Here is a 16823-nt window from a genome sequence, read left to right as displayed (position 1 = left end):
AGATTTTCTGCTTTTTTAATAACACATTTTCTATCATCACAGACTGACTCAGTGTCGACTCTCAGAGTCTCACTGTGAAGTTGTGGCCTCAGCTCTGAAGTCCAACCCCTCCCATCTGACAGAGCTGGATATGAGTAGAAATTATGTCCTCCAGGATTCAGGTGTGAAGCTTCTGTGTGCTGGACTGGGGAGTCCAAACTGTCGACTGGAGACTCTGATTTGAGTTCACTGACTGCAGCTGTTGTAGTTTTTCTATATTTCAGGTCTTTGATTGATGTTTGAAACTTTCTTTAGTTCCTAAATGTTCAGGATGTGTCTGAAGACAAATGTGAAGAAGTTTGAGTGCTTTCAGAAATGTTGTCTTTCCAAACGACTGAACAACAGTTTTTCCTTTTGGCTCCAAACAGAAGTGACAGACTTGAGCAGGGTTCATTTAAAGGCTGACAGAAGTGGAGTGGTGACGGGAGATGTTTGACAGGACAGTGTTTCAGCCTCCACAGGTTCATGTTGTGCTCCATCAGTCAGTGAAGATGAAGTCAGTGCTGATGAGGCTGTAGAGTGTGTGAGGGATGTGAATGAGGATGATGAAGATCTGATGATAGCAGATAAAAAGAGGCTGCAGAGACTTTGAGCCATACAGGGCACACAGTGTGTGTACAGAACAGCTGAAATCATTATGGAGGCCTCACTGGAATATGGAAGCATCACAGTACAGCTTCAGTGAAGCTTTAAAGTCTCTGATATGAGATGAGAAATGAAGCAGCCAGAGCTTTTTCATGAGTGGAAATCCACTGTGACTGTGAGCTGCTGCTACAGCCTCCAGATTAGCCAGCAGCTCATCCTGCTCAACATTTTCTCACCAACTTTAATGGAAGTGTGATGTTTTCAGCTGGAGTGATGGTCAGGGTGGCCTCCCTCTCCTCTTCTTCTCCTCTTCCTCTTTCATTTGTAAAGCCACTTCTGCTGCTTTCATTCATTTGGAAGTCCTGTAGCTGAGTTTGGGAGAGACTAACAGCCTCGGCAGCAGAGGGGAGAAAGACTGTAACACCACCACTTTACTCTGTTCTACCTGTCACATCATTTTATCAGGAAACAAATATGCTCATGTTTTTACTATGTTTGTCTTGAAGATGTAAGAAGATCACATGGTGCTTTTTATTATTGTGTTGGTTTGTTTCCTGTCTCTTGGATGGAGCCCAGCTGTGCGTGGCCCCTGGGCCTGTGGTCAGAGTGTGTGCTGGATAATCCGGCCCAGGATGAGGCCAAACTGACATGGGATGAAATGTCTGTCACATAATTGAGCTTAGTGTAGTTTCATTTCTGCACAATTTAAAAACAACCAAAACTTTGTTCTGTCTTTTCTATGTTATACTGTAGACTTTCTTTGATACTGTGTCCAAAAGGAGCAGCTTTTACTTTGAAGGGGAGGCATCTCTGTTTCCTGTTCAGGTTGGATGATGGAAGCAAATTAGTGTGTGATGTTCTTTCAGTGTTGCACTTTGTAGACTTAAAAGTGAAGCCTTGTGGTTCCTGGAAGGAAAAACACGACTTTTTCAAGTCTTTGTCCTGTTTTTATGATAAATGTACGACTTTAATGTGAAACATTCAGAGTTTTTTCTCTTGTTGTGTTTGTTTGAAGCTGCTTCCTGTTGACTTCAGCTGTTTGGAGTTTCCATTTTCTAAACTTCTACATTCTGAACCTTCTTCAGCTCTGAACAGATGATGAAACACTGAATGATTTCAAGCTCACACTTTGTCTAATAAACTTACATCTTTCATTATTTATACAGATTGAGTCTCTGTGGTTTGTCAGAGATCAGCTGTGATTATCTGGCAGCAGCACTGAAGTCCAACCCCTCCCATCTGAGAGAGCTGGACCTGAGCTCAAACACCAACCTGCAGGATTCAGGAGTGAAGCATCTGTGTGGTTTTCTGGAGAGTCCAGGATGTGGACTTGAAACTCTGAGGTCAGTCAGCATGTTTTAGTTGTGCTGAGATGAATATGATGTGAAAGTTGTGCTGACACTAAACTGCAGACATCAGGCTGATATTATACTGATCCACACTGAGGATCTTCATGGTAAAGTCTGTTTTCTTCTTCTCTGGTTTAGTCCATTGACTGCAGCAGAACAATGTTAACATTTCAAACAGTGATACTCAACGTATGGCCCGCGGCCCACACGCGGTCTGCCCACCTTTCCTGATTCAGAGAGAGGGGACCCTGATTAACTGTGTAGTGTTCTTCCTCACAGTTCTAAGTATCAGACACAACAATGAATAATCCACAGCTGACTGTCTTTAGCAGGTCAAAGGTCACGGCACACAGCAGACAGTGGGAAATATTATAATTCTGATCATTTATCAGCACATATCCATATGTATAAAAACAAAGCTGACACTGTGAGACTTGATCAGAGGTGTGATCATCACAGCAGAGGCCTTTGTGTCAAAGTCACTGAGGATCAAACAGAAACACATGAAGCAGATTTTCCTGTTCTGGCTTTTTATAGCAGATAACCTTCAAAATATTCTGCAGTCGATCAAAAACTGAAGCAAACCACGAATCAACATGTGAACATGACCTGATGCTGCTGAAGTGAAGCAAAGTTACAGAGGTTTGATTACAGACACAGCTGAGAGTTTGTAATCTGTCATCATTTTAAAAGGTTTAAATTTCTTCAGTATTGAACAGCAGAAATGAGGCTTTGTTTTCGGAGGCCGACAGCAGTGAACACAACAGCAGACTGGTGCGTAATAAGCAGTGAATAATGCAGAAAACAGATTTTTGAAGGTAAACTGTTCTTGAAGTACACTGAGAGAGAGAGAGCTGTGCAGGAAGTAAACGTCAAAGTCAGAGAGAATTCATGACGATGTTCATCAAACGTAAAGCGTAGTTTGGATCTTCTTTTGCTGCTGGTTCAGTCAGTTTTGGTTGGAGACAGATGAAACCTGCAGCTTCAGGATCTGTGAGCTGTCCACTTTCAGCCCCGACGGCGTGTCCGTGTACGTGCCGTCGAGTGAACGATCCACACTCTGTGTTTCCATCTTTGTGTGTTTAGCTGCTCTCATTTACTGTTTTATCTGTTTGGTTGTTGTTGAAATACTTTTGGGAGCTTTAACCTGAGATTCTGGCAAAATACATTTATATTAAAAATCAATTCAGGATTGAATGAATCAACATCGCTTTATTCAAATTAAAACCATTTAAATAGGAAAATCCATTTTTTTACACCCGCCTCTAATGCTGGGTAATGTCAGCTGGTCCATGTGCAGCTGGCTGTGAGGCTCAGGGAGCATCTACAAAGTGCAACACTGAAAGAACATCATCCATAAATATTGAGTAATAACTGGACTCTCATACAGCGAGACTCAAATGCCTTTAACCCTTTAAGACCTACCATAGAACCAAGTCCGCCAGAGCTTACTTTATATTTTTACATGCTATAGTGCCATTTTTGGGAGCATTTCAAGTTGCTATACATCAATACAACCATTACAGCCTAGATTTTAATAATATGTATGAATTAAGTGCATAGTGATTACATAAATTGCAAAAAAGTGCAATAAACTACAAAAAATTGAAAATCGTTTTTGTTTTTTTAACATATATTTCTAGTTAGAGAAATTTAAGAGGCTTATCCCTCAAAACTGTAAATACAAAAAAGTTGCACAAAATAGTTTCCCACCACAGGAAATTTATTTTGAGTGCCTTCATAGTTTTATTTTTGAAATACACCAATTTTTATACACTGCAGGAAAAACGAAAATAAATATTATGATGCAAATTTGCAAAAAAGCAACATATGCATCAAAATAAACTATTTCCAGCAGTGCAATATGAGTCCTAAGCATCCCAGAAACGACACCGAAAGTCATAAAGTCAAAGATAACTTTTAAAAACACCAGTATAGGCTCATTGAGGCCTGGACGGTAAAAAACTACATTTCCGCGAAAATGACGTCACTTCCGGTTTCGGCCAGGTCATGCGATAGTTCGCGCTGACGTCTAATCCAATGTAGGAAGTGTTATGAACAGCTGATCGGATCGGCAAAGCATGTTTCTGGAATATTATGTTTTTGTTGCTGCAAGCGCTTTTTATGCAGTTTTTGCGAAGCTATATGTGGAAGGAAACTGTGACCGAGGACAAGCTGATGGCATAAGATGTAAGTACAACTCCTCCGGTTTCATATGCAAAAAAAATTATTGCGCTAGCTTACGTGGTTGCAGAGCTACCGGGATTTAAAAATAGTTAGGCAAAACAGAGCGTGCCCGCTCCGACCGGTTTTAAAGGGTTAAACATCAGCTTATCCTGCTGATCCAAGTCCAACACTGAGTTTGTAAAAACATGTTTGTCAATCATTTTGTTTGGTTTCTGAGGAAAATGATTCAATAACTTGCTGCTAATTCACAACATTTCATCATATTTCCTCATAACACTCTTTTGCCTGACCATTTGATCCCATTTGAATTTGCAATAAAGGATCCACAGAGTTTGGTGACAATAATGACAGTAGATGTTTGTGTGAAAGTGCTGGAAGCAAATTAGTGTGTGATGTTCTTTCAGTGTTGCACTTTGTAAACAGTCCCTGAGCACTGGTCACACAGCCAGCTGCACATAGAGACCAGTGTTGTTAATCCAGGTCAGAAGATGACTTGTTGGAATGAAAATGAGCTTGTAGTTTGTCTGCTTTAATAATGTGACTGGAAAAAGGTGTTGGACTTCAAATATGTCCATTTCTTTCACACTTCACCTTTAAAAGTGAAGCCTTGTGGTTCCTGGAAGGAAAAACACGACTTTTTCAAGTCTTTGTCCTGTTTTTATGAGAAATGTACGACTTTAATGTGAAACATTCAGAGTTTTTTCTCTTGTTGTGTTTGTTTGAAGCTGCTTCCTGTTGGCTTCAGCTGTTTGGAGTTTCCATTTTCTAAACTTCTGCATTCTGAACCTTCTTCAGCTCTGAACAGATGATGAAACACTGAATGATTTCAAGCTCACACTTTGTCTAATAAACTTACATCTTTCATTCTTTATACAGATTGAAGGACTGTGGTTTGTCAGAGATCAGCTGTGATTATCTGGCAGCAGCACTGAAGTCCAACCCCTCCCATCTGAGAGAGCTGGACCTGACCTACAACTACAACCTGCAGGATTCAGGAGTGAAGCATCTGTGTGGTTTTCTGGAGAGTCCAGGATGTGGACTTGAAAATCTGAGGTCAGTCAGCATGTTTTAGTTGTGCTGAGATGAATATGATGTGAAAGTTTTGCTGACACTAAACTGAAAACATCAGGCTGATATTATACTGATCCACACTGAGGATCTTCATGGTAAAGTTTGTTTTCTTCTTCTCTGCTTTAGTCCATTGACTGCAGCAGAACAATGTTCACATTTCAAACAGTGATACTCAACGTATGGCCCGCGGCCCACACGCGGCCTGCCTTCCTTTCCTGATTCAGAGAGAGGGGACCCTGATTAACTGTGTAGCGTTCTTCCTCACACTTCTAAGTATCAGACACAACAATGAATAATCCACAGCTGACTGTCTTTAGCAGGTCAAAGGTCACGGCACACAGCAGACAGTGGGAAATATTATAATTCTGATCATTTATCAGCACATATCCATATGTATAAAAACAAAGCTGACACTGTGAGACTTGATCAGCGGTGTGATCATCACAGCAGAGGCCTTTGTGTCAAAGTCACTGAGGATCAAACAGAAACACATGAAGCAGATTTTCCTGTTCTGGCTTTTTATAGCAGATAACCTTCAAAATATTCTGCAGTCGATCAAAAACTGAAGCAAACCATGAATCAACATTTGAACATGACCTGATGCTGCTGAAGGGAAGCAAAGTTACAGAGGTTTGATTACAGACACAGCTGAGAGTTTGTAATCTGTAATCATTTTAAAAGGTTTAAATTTCTTCGGTATTGAACAGCAGAAATGAGGCTTTGTTTTTGGAGGCCGACAGCAGTGAACACAACAGCAGACTGGTGCGTAATAAGCAGTGAATAATGCAGAAAACAGATTTTTGAAGGTAAACTGTTCTTGAAGTACACTGAGAGAGAGAGAGCTGTGCAGGAAGTAAACGTCAAAGTCAGAGAGAATTCATGACGATGTTCATCAAACGTAAAGCGTAGTTTGGATCTTCTTTTGCTGCTGGTTCAGTCAGATTTGGTTGGAGACAGATGAAACCTGCAGCTTCAGGATCTGTGAGCTGTCCACTTTCAGCCCCGACGGCGTGTCCGTGTACGTGCCGTCGAGTGAACGATCCACGCTCTGTGTTTCCATCTTTGTGTGTTTAGCTGCTCTCATTTACTGTTTTATCTGTTTGGTTGTTGTTGAAATGCTTTTGGGAGCTTTAACCTGAGATTCTGGCAAAATACATTTATATTAAAAATTAATTCAGGATTGAATGAATCAACATCACTTTATTCAAATTAAAACCATTTAAAGAGGAAAATCCATTTTTTTACACCCGCCTCTAATGCTGGGTAATGTCAGCTGGTCCATGTGCAGCTGGCTGTGAGGCTCAGGGAGCGTCTACAAAGTGCAACACTGAAAGAACATCATCCATAAATATTGAGTAATAACTGGACTCTCATACAGCGAGACTCAAATGCCTTTAAACATTAGCTTATCCTGCTGATCCAAGTCCAACACTGAGTTTGTAAAAACATGTTTTTCAATCATTTTTTTTGGTTTCTGAGGAAAATGATTCAATAACTTGCTGCTAATACACAACATTTCATCATATTTCCTCATAACCCTCTTTTGTCTGACCATTTGATCCCATTTGAATTTGCAATAACGGATCCACAGAGTTTGGTGACAATAATGACAGTAGATGTATGTGTGAAAGTGCTGGAAGCAAATTAGTGTGTGATGTTCTTTCAGTGTTGCACTTTGTAGACGGTCCCTGAGCACTGGTCTCACAGCCAGCTGCACATAGAGACCAGTGTTGTTAGTCCAGGTCAGAAGATGACTTGTTGGAATAAAAATGAGCTTGTAGTTTGTCTGCTTTAATAATGTGACTGGAAAAAGGTGTTGGACTTCAAATATGTCCATTTCTTTCACACTTCACCTTTAAAAGTGAATCCTTGTGGTTCCTGGAAGGAAAAACACTACTCTTTCAAGTCTTTTTCCTGTTTTTATGAGAAATGTACGACTTTAATTTGAAACATTCAGAGTTTTTTCTCTTGTTGTGTTTGTTTGAAGCTGCTTCCTGTTGGCTTCAGCTGTTTGGAGTTTCCATTTTCTAAAGTTCTACATTCTTAACCTTCTTCATCTCTGAACAGATGATGAAACACTGAATGATTTCAAGCTCACACTTGTCTAATAAACTTACATCTTTCATTCTTTATACAGTTTGTGGAACTGTGGTTTGTCAGAGATCAGCTGTGATTATCTGGCAGCAGCACTGAAGTACAACCCCTCCCATCTGAGAAAGCTGGAGCTGAGCTACAACAACAACCTTAAAGACTCAGGAGTGAGGCATCTGTGTGGTTTTCTGGAGAGTCCAGGATGTGGACTTGAAACTCTGAGGTCAGTCAGCATGTTTTAGTTGTGCTGAGATGAATATAATGTGAAAGTTTTGCTGAAACTAAACTGCAGACATCAGGCTGATATTATACTGATCCACACTGAGGATCTTCATGGTAAAGTCTGTTTTCTTCTTCTCTGCTTTAGTCCATTGACTGCAGCAGAACAATGTTCACATTTCAAACAGTGATACTCAACGTATGGCCCGCGGCCCACACGCGGCCTGCCCACCTTTCCTGATTCAGAGAGAGGGGACCCTGATTAACTGTGTAGTGTTCTTCCTCACAGTTCTAAGTATCAGACACAACAATGAATAATCCACAGCTGACTGTCTTTAGCAGTTCAAAGGTCACGGCACACAGCAGACAGTGGGAAATATTATAATTCTGATCATTTATCAGCACATATCCATATGTATAAAAACAAAGCTGACACTGTGAGACTTGATCAGAGGTGTGATCATCACAGCAGAGGCCTTTGTGTCAAAGTCACTGAGGATCAAATAGAAACACATGAAGCAGATTTTCCTGTTCTGGCTTTTTATAGCAGATAACCTTCAAAATATTCTGCAGTCGATCAAAAACTGAAGCAAACCATGAATCAACATGTGAACATGACCTGATGCTGCTGAAGTGAAGCAAAGTTACAGAGGTTTGATTACAGACACAGCTGAGAGTTTGTAATCTGTCATCATTTTTAAAAGGTTTAAATTTCTTCAGTATTGAACAGCAGAAATGAGGCTTTGTTTTCGGAGGCCGACAGCAGTGAACACAACAGCAGACTGGTGCGTAATAAGCAGTGAATAATGCAGAAAATAGATTTTTGAAGGTAAACTGTTCTTGAAGTACACTGAGAGAGAGAGAGCTGTGCAGGAAGTAAACGTCAAAGTCAGAGAGAATTCATGACGATGTTCATCAAACGTAAAGCGTAGTTTGGATCTTCTTTTGCCTTTGGTTCAGTCAGTTTTGGTTGGAGAGAGATGAAACCTGCAGCTTCAGGATCTGTGAGGTGTCCACTTTCAGCCCCGATGGCGTGTCCGTGTACGTGCCGTCGAGTGAACGATCCACGCTCTGTGTTTCCATCTTTGTGTGTTTAGCTGCTCTCATTTACTGTTTTATCTGTTTGGTTGTTGTTGAAATACTTTTGGGAGCTTTAACCTGAGATTCTGGCAAAATACATTTATATTAAAAATCGATTCAGGATTGAATGAATCAACATCGCTTTATTCAAATTAAGACCATTTAAATAGGAAAATCCATTTTTTACACCCGCCTCTAATGCTGGGTAATGTCAGCTGGTACATGTGCAGCTGGCTGTGAGGCTCAGGGAGCGTCTACAAAGTGCAACACTGAAAGAACATCATCCATAAATATTGAGTAATAACTGGACTCTCATACAGCGAGACTCAAATGCCTTTAAACATCAGCTTATCCTGCTTATCCAAGTCCAACACCGAGTTTGTAAAAAAATAAATATTTTTTTTTACTAAACCTTTATTTTACCAGGGAGATCCCATTGAGATTAAAAACCTCTTTTTCAAGGGAGTCCTGGCCAAGATAGACAGCAGCAAGTGTCTCACAGTTACAGAAATTACTCAAACACAGGCAGCAACAACACACATGCAACAATAAGTGAAAGAATACAAATAAAATAAAATTCAATAAATTTCAATTAAAAATAAAAGGTCAGTTAAAATGACAATCAATCTATTTCAAACAGTTGCATGTTATGGACTTGGCCTCAAGGATTCGTAGTTTAGATTTAAAAGCACTTAATGAAATTAATTCAGTCATTTTCCTTCTGTAGTTTGTTCCAAGCCGAGGGTGCTAAATGGACAAAAGCTCTTTTACCAAGTTCAGTTCGGGCAAATGGAACAGAAAGCAACAAGTAACCATGCAGACGAAGAGAATACCGACCAGCATGTTTCATTGCTAGCAGGGAACATATATAGGAAGGCAACAACCCAAGTATCGCCTTATATATAAAACTGTATAAATGAGAGTTCCTCCGACTTACCAAAGCCGGCCATCCTACCTGAGAGTATAACTCACAGTGGTGAGTCTGAAATTTACGGTTAGTGATGAACCTCAGAGAAGCACGATACACAATATCAACCATTTGAAGACATTGAGCAGAAGCATTCATATATAGAATATCACCATAATCCAGCACAGGCAAGAATGTTGCAGCAACAAGCCGCTTCTTTGAATTAAAAGAGAAACACAACTTATTTTGAAAATAAAATCTCAGTTTTAACTTCAGATTTTTTACAAGATTCTCTACATGTGGTTTAAAGGTGAGCGAGTCATCAATTAAGATTCCCAGATATTTATAGGTGTGAACCAACTCTATTTTATTACCTTCAAGAGTGGTTACTGATGGGATTATTTGGGCCAAATTCCTTGATTTAGAAAACAGCATGAGCTTTATTTTGTCTGCGCTGAGAACAAGTTTAAGCTGAAGTAATGAGTGCTGGACAGCACAAAAGGCTTTCTGCAAGGAGTCAATGGCTTGGACAAGAGTTGAACCACAGCTGTAAATAACTGTATCATCAGCATAGAAGTGCAAGTTTGCATCTGGCACATTTAGACTAAGATTGTTTATGTAAATGATAAATAGAAGGGGACCTAATACTGAACCCTGTGGCACTCCGTTGTGCACTGTAACAAAGTCAGAACATAGACCGTCAGATTTAATTCACTGAGTCCTGTTACTGAGGTAGTTTGAGAACCATGCCACTGCTCTCACAGAGAGTCCTGACTGGAAGAGTCTAAGTTTTAAAATACAATGATCAACAGTGTCAAATGCTTTTGACAAATCATAAAAAGGGATGCACAGTGTTGTTTTTTTATCAAGTGCAATAGTAATATCATTTACCACTCTAATTGCAGCTGTGATAGTACTGTGATTCTTCCTAAAGCCTGATTGATATTCAGATAAAATGGCATTGGTGTGTAAAAACTCCTTTAACTGCTCACACACAAGAGATTCAAGAACTCTGGCCAGCACAGATAGATTAGATATTGGTCTGTAATGAGTTAACACTGCTGGGTCGCCCCCTTTTAATAGAGGAACAACAAAAGCTGATTTCCATACTGCGGGAATTTTATTCGTATCCAGTGTGAGGTTGAAAAGTGTTGTGAGAGGCTCTGCCACAAAATCTGCTGCCAGTTAAAAGAAGTAAGGATCTAGTAAGTCTGGCCCTGGAGATTTTCTAGGATCTAACAGTTTAAGAGCTTTACAGACCTCCTGCACAGAGAAAGGAACAAAGTTAAATGGCTGACCAGTGTACACCGGAAGGTTTGTGCCGGATTTTACAGAGACTGGGTTCAGAGAGTCAAACAAAGAGCCAGAAGATATAAAATGCTTGTTAAAGCAATTCATCATCTCCTTCCTATCACAAACAGGAACAGAATCCTTAAAAATATAGGTGGGTAGAGTGTGGGAGCTTTTACTCACTGAAAGAGACTTAATGATTTTCCAGAACTTCTGTGGATTATTTAGGTTCTCAGTGGTGACAGACAGATAACAGATAAAAACATTTTTGTCAGTCATTTTTTTTTGGGTTTCTGAGGAAAATGATTCAATAACTTGCTGCTAATACACAACATTTCATCATATTACCTCATAACCCTCTTTTGTCTGACCATTTGATCCCATTTGAATTTGCAATAAAGGATCCACAGAGTTTGGTGACAATAATGACAGTAGATGTTTGTGCGAAAGTGCTGGAAGCAAATTAGTGTGTGATGTTCTTTCAGTGTTGCACTTTGTAGATGCTCCCTGAGCACTGGTCTCACAGCCAGCTGCACATAGAGACCAGTGTTGTTAGTCCAGGTCAGAAGATGACTTGTTGGAATGAAAATGAGCTTGTAGTTTGTCTGCTTTAATAATGTGACTGGAAAAAGGTGTTGGACTTCAAATATGTCCATTTCTTTCGCACTTCACCTTTAAAAGTGAAGCCTTGTGGTTCCTGGAAGGAAAAACACGACTTTTTCAAGTCTTTGTCCTGTTTTTATAATAAATTTAAAAATTTCATGTGAAACATTCAGAGTTTTTTCTCTTGTTGTGTTTGTTTGAAGCTGCTTCCTGTTGGCTTCAGCTGTTTGGAGTTTCCATTTTCTAAACTTCTACATTCTGAACCTTCTTCAGCTCTGAACAGATGATGAAACACTGAATGATTTCAAGCTAACACTTTATCTAATAAACTTACATCTTTCATTCTTTATACAGATTGAGGGGCTGTGATTTGTCAGTGATCAGCTGTGATTATCTGGCAGCAGCACTGAAGTCCAACCCCTCCCATCTCAGAGAGCTTGATCTGGATGACAACTACAAGCTGCAGGATTCAGGAGTGAAGCATCTGTGTGGTTTTCTGGAGAGTCCAGGATGTGGACTTGAAACTCTGAGGTCAGTCAGCATGTTTTAGTTGTGCTGAGATTAATATGATGTGAAAGTTTTGCTGACACTAAACTGCAGACATCAGGCTGATATTATACTGATCCACACTGAGGATCTTCATGGTAAAGTCTGTTTTCTTCTTCTCTGGTTTAGTCCATTGACTGCAGCAGAACAATGTTCAAATATTTCAAACAGTGATACTCAACGTATGGCCCGCGGTCCACACGCGGCCTGCCCACCTTTCCTGATTCAGAGAGAGGGGACGCTGATTAACTGTGTAGTGTTCTTCCTCACAGTTCTAAGTATCAGACACAACAATGAATAATTCACAGCTGACTGTCTTTAGCAGTTCAAAGGTCACGGCACACAGCAGACAGTGGGAAATATTATAATTCTGATCATTTATCAGCACATATCCATTTGTATAAAAACAAAGCTGACACTGTGAGACTTGATCAGAGGTGTGATCATCACAGCAGAGGCCTTTGTGTCAAAGTCACTGAGGATCAAACAGAAACACATGAAGCAGATTTTCCTGTTCTGGCTTTTTATAGCAGATAACCTTCAAAATATTCTGCAGTCGATCAAAAACTGAAGCAAACCATGAATCAACATTTGAACATGACCTGATGCTGCTGAAGGGAAGCAAAGTTACAGAGGTTTGATTACAGACACAGCTGAGAGTTTGTAATCTGTCAACATTTTAAAAGGTTTAAATTTCTTCAGAATTGAACAGCAGAAATGAGGCTTTGTTTTCGGAGGCCGACAGCAGTGAACACAACAGCAGACTGGTGCGTAATAAGCAGTGAATAATGCAGAAAACAGATTTTTGAAGGTAAACTGTTCTTGAAGTACACTGAGAGAGAGAGAGCTGTGCAGGAAGTAAACATCAAAGTCAGAGAGAATTCATGACGATGTTCATCAAACGTAAAGCGTAGTTTGGATCTTCTTTTGGTGCTGGTTCAGTCAGTTTTGGTTGGAGACAGATGAAACCTGCAGCTTCAGGATCTGTGAGCTGTCCACTTTCAGCCCCGACGGCGTGTCCGTGTACGTGCCGTCGAGTGAACGATCCACGCTCTGTGTTTCCATCTTTGTGTGTTTAGCTGCTCTCATTTACTGTTTTATCTGTTTGGTTGTTGTTGAAATACTTTTGGGAGCTTTAACCTGAGATTCTGGCAAAATACATTTATATTAAAAATCGATTCAGGATTGAATGAATCAACATCGCTTTATTCAAATTAAAACCATTTAAATAGGAAAATCCATTTTTTTACAGCCGCCTCTAATGCTGGGTAATGTCAGCTGGTCCATGTGCAGCTGGCTGTGAGGGTCAGGGAGCGTCTACAAAGTGCAACACTGAAAGAACATCATCCATAAATATTGAGTAATAACTGGACTCTCATACAGCGAGACTCAAATGCCTTTAAACATCAGCTTATCCTGCTGATCCAAGTCCAACACTGAGTTTGTGAAATTTTTTTGTTTTTTATTAAACCTTTATTTAACCAGGAAGATCCCATTGAGATTAAAAACCTCTTTTTCAAGGGAGACCTGGCCAAGGTAGGCAGCAGCAAGTGTCTCACAGTTACAGAAATTACTCAAACACAGGCAGCAACAACACACATGCAACAATAAGTGAAAGAATACAAATAAAATAAAATTCAATAAATTTCAATTAAAAATAAAAGGTCAGTTAAAATGACAATCAAACTAATTCAAACAGTTGCATGTTATGGACTTGGCCTCAAGGATTCGTAGTTTAGATTTAAAAGCACTTAATGAAATTAATTCAGTCATTTTTCTTCTGCAGTTTGTTCCAAGCCGAGGGTGCTAAATGGACAAAAGCTCTTTTACCAAGTTCAGTTCGGGCAAATGTAACAGAAAGCAACAAGTAACCATGCGGACGAAGAGAATACCGACCAGCATGTTTCATTGCTAGCAGGGAACATATATAGGAAGGCAACAACCCAAGTATCTTCTTATATATAAAACTGTATAAATGAAAGTTCCTCCGACTTACCAAAGCAGGCCATCCTACCTGAGAGTATAACTCACTGTGGTGAGTCTGAAATTTATGGTTAGTGATGAACCTCAGAGAAGCACGATACACAATATCAACCATTCAAAGACATTGAGCAGAAGCATTCATATTTAGAATATCACCATAATCCAGCACAGGCAAGAATGTTGCAGCAACAAGCCGCTTCTTTGAATTAAAAGAGAAACACAACTTATTTTGAAAATAAAATCTCAGTTTTAACTTCAGATTTTTTACAAGATTCTCTAAATGTGGTTTAAAGGTGAGCGAGTCATCAATTAAGATTCCCTAGATACCTAGATATTTATAGGTGTGAACCAACTCTATTTTATTACCTTCAAGAGTGGTTACTGATGGGATTGTTTGGGCCAAATTCCTTGATTTAGAAAACAGCATGAGCTTTGTTTTGTCTGCGGTGAGAACAAGTTTAAGATGAAGTAATGAGTGCTGGACAGCAGAACAGGCTTTCTGCAAGGAGTCAATGGCTTGGACAAGCGTTGAACCACAGCTGTAAATAACTGTATCATCAGCATAGAAGTGCAAGTTTGCATCTGGCACATTTAGACTACGATTGTTTATGTAAATGATAAATAGAAGGGGACCTAATACTGAACCCTGCGGCACTCTGTTGTGCACTGTAACAAAGTCAGAACATTGACCGTCAGATTTATTGCACTGAGTCCTGTTACTGAGGTAGTTTGAGAACCATCCACTGCTCTCTGAGAGAGTCCTGACTGGAAGAGTCTAAGTTTTAAAATACAATGATCAACAGTGTCAAATGCTTTTGACAAATCATAAAAAGGAATACACAGTGTTGTTTTTTATCAAGTGCAATAGTAATATCATTTACCACTCTAATTGCAGCTGTGATAGTACTGTGATTCTTCCTAAAGCCTGATTGATAATGAGATAAAATGGCATTGGTGTGTAAAAACTCCTTTAACTGCTCGCACACAAGAGATTCAAGAACTCTGGCCAGCACAGAAAGATTAGATATTGGTCTGTAATTATTTAACACTGCTGGGTCGCCCCCTTTTAATAGAGGAACAACAAAAGCTGATTTCCACACTGAGGGAATTTTATTCGTATCAGGTGTGAGGTTGAAAAGTGTTGTGAGAGGCTCTGCCACAAAATCAGCTGCCAGTTTCAAGAAGTAAGGATCTAGTAAGTCTGGCCCTGGAGATTTTCTAGGATCTAACAGTTTAAGAGCTTTACAGACCTCCTGCACAGAGAAAGGAACAAAGTTATATGGCTGACCAGTGTACACCGGAAGGTTTGTGCCGGATTTTACAGAGACTGGGTTTAGAGAGTCAAACAAAGAGCCAGAAGATATAAAATGCTTGTTAAAGGAATTCATCATCTCCTTCCTATCATATACAGGAACAGAAACCTTAAAAATATAGGTGGGTAGAGTGTGGGAGCTTTTACTCACTGAAAGAGACTTAATGATTTTCCAGAACGTCTGTGGATTATTTAGGTTCTCAGTGGTGACAGACAGATAACAGATAAAAACATGTTTGTCAATCATTTTGTTTGGTTTCTGAGGAAAATGATTCAATAACTTGCTGGTTATACAAAACATTTCATCATATTTCCTCAAAACCCTCTTTTGTCTGACCATTTGATCCCACTTGAATTTGCAATAAAGGATCCACAGAGTTTGGTGACAATAATGACAGTAGATGTTTGTGCGAAAGTGCTGGAAGCAAATTAGTGTGTGCTGTTCTTTCAGTGTTGCACTTTGTAGACGCTCCCTGAGCACTGGTCTCACAGCCAGCTGCACATAGAGACCAGTGTTGTTAGTCCAGGTCAGAAGATGACTTGTTGGAATGAAAATGAGCTTGTAGTTTGTCTGCTTTAATAATGTGACTGGAAAAAGGTGTTGGACTTCAAATATGTCCATTTCTTTCACACTTCACCTTTAAAAGTGAAGCCTTGTGGTTCTTCGAAGGAAAAACACGACTTTTTCAAGTCTTTGTCCTGTTTTTATGAGAAATGTACGACTTTAATGTGAAACATTCACAGGTTTTTCTCTTGTTGTGTTTGTTTGAAGCTGCTTCCTGTTGGCTTCAGCTGTTTGGAGTTTCCATTTTCTAAACTTCTACATTCTGAACCTTCTTCAGCTCTGAACAGATGATGAAACACTGAATGATTTCAAGCTCACACTTTGTCTAATAAACTTACATCTTTCATTCTTTATACAGATTGGAAAGCTGTGGTTTGTCAGAGATCAGCTGTGATTATCTGGCAGCAGCGCTGAAGTCCAACCCCTCCCATCTGAGAGAGCTGGACCTGAGCTACAACTACAACCTGCAGGATTCAGGAGTGAAGCATCTGTGTGGTTTCCTGGAGAGTCCAGGATGTGGACTTGAAACTCTGAGGTCAGTCAGCATGTTTTAGTTGTGCTGAGATGAATATGATGTGAAAGTTGTGCTGACACTAAACTGCAGACATCAGGCTGATATTATACTGATCCACACTGAGGATCTTCATGGTAAAGTCTGTTTTCTTCTTCTCTGGTTTAGTCCATTGACTGCAGCAGAACAATGTTCACATTTCAAACCTTCAAAGATGAAGAAAAATCCTCCACTGGATAATTCACTGTGAAACTCTCCAACTCTTCATTCCACCTTAAAGTCTGTCTAACAATGAAATCCAAAGCAAAATGTGTGTTTGCTTTACAGACAGCATTCCAACACAAACATAAACACATCATCCAAAACACAGTCCAACATCCAAATCTCCTCCACTGCCAGCATGAATGATGGGAAAGAGAAGGAGGAACACTCTGACATTCAGGGTTAGAATGAGTTTCATAAAAGATACTGTGAAGATCAAAGCT

The 16823-nt window shown here is 39.8% G+C and overlaps 1 protein-coding gene across 2 annotated transcripts in view; it reads left to right on the top strand.

Annotated features, from left to right (window-relative positions):
• The window catches only part of LOC148105892 (protein NLRC3-like), a 64872-nt gene that overhangs the window by 3228 nt on the left and 44821 nt on the right, over window positions 1-16823 (top strand). Inside the window, exons 2-7 of one of the 2 annotated variants that reach the window (XM_087838928.1) lie at window positions 43-217; window positions 1789-1967; window positions 5037-5213; window positions 7369-7545; window positions 11776-11952; window positions 16186-16362. In XM_087838928.1, coding sequence (XP_087695054.1) covers window positions 43-217; window positions 1789-1967; window positions 5037-5213; window positions 7369-7545; window positions 11776-11952; window positions 16186-16362 — 1062 coding nt within the window. The remainder of the gene's footprint in view (window positions 1-42; window positions 218-1788; window positions 1968-5036; window positions 5214-7368; window positions 7546-11775; window positions 11953-16185; window positions 16363-16823) is intronic. The other variant, XM_087838930.1, reaches the window with a different exon arrangement.

Source organism: Neolamprologus brichardi, chromosome 3 (genome assembly GCF_056152115.1).
Source record: "Neolamprologus brichardi isolate AB-2024 chromosome 3, ASM5615211v1, whole genome shotgun sequence".
NCBI lineage: Eukaryota > Metazoa > Chordata > Actinopteri > Cichliformes > Cichlidae > Neolamprologus > Neolamprologus brichardi.
The sequence above is the reverse complement of the archived record's forward strand: the minus strand, read 5'-3'. Positions and strand labels throughout refer to the sequence as shown.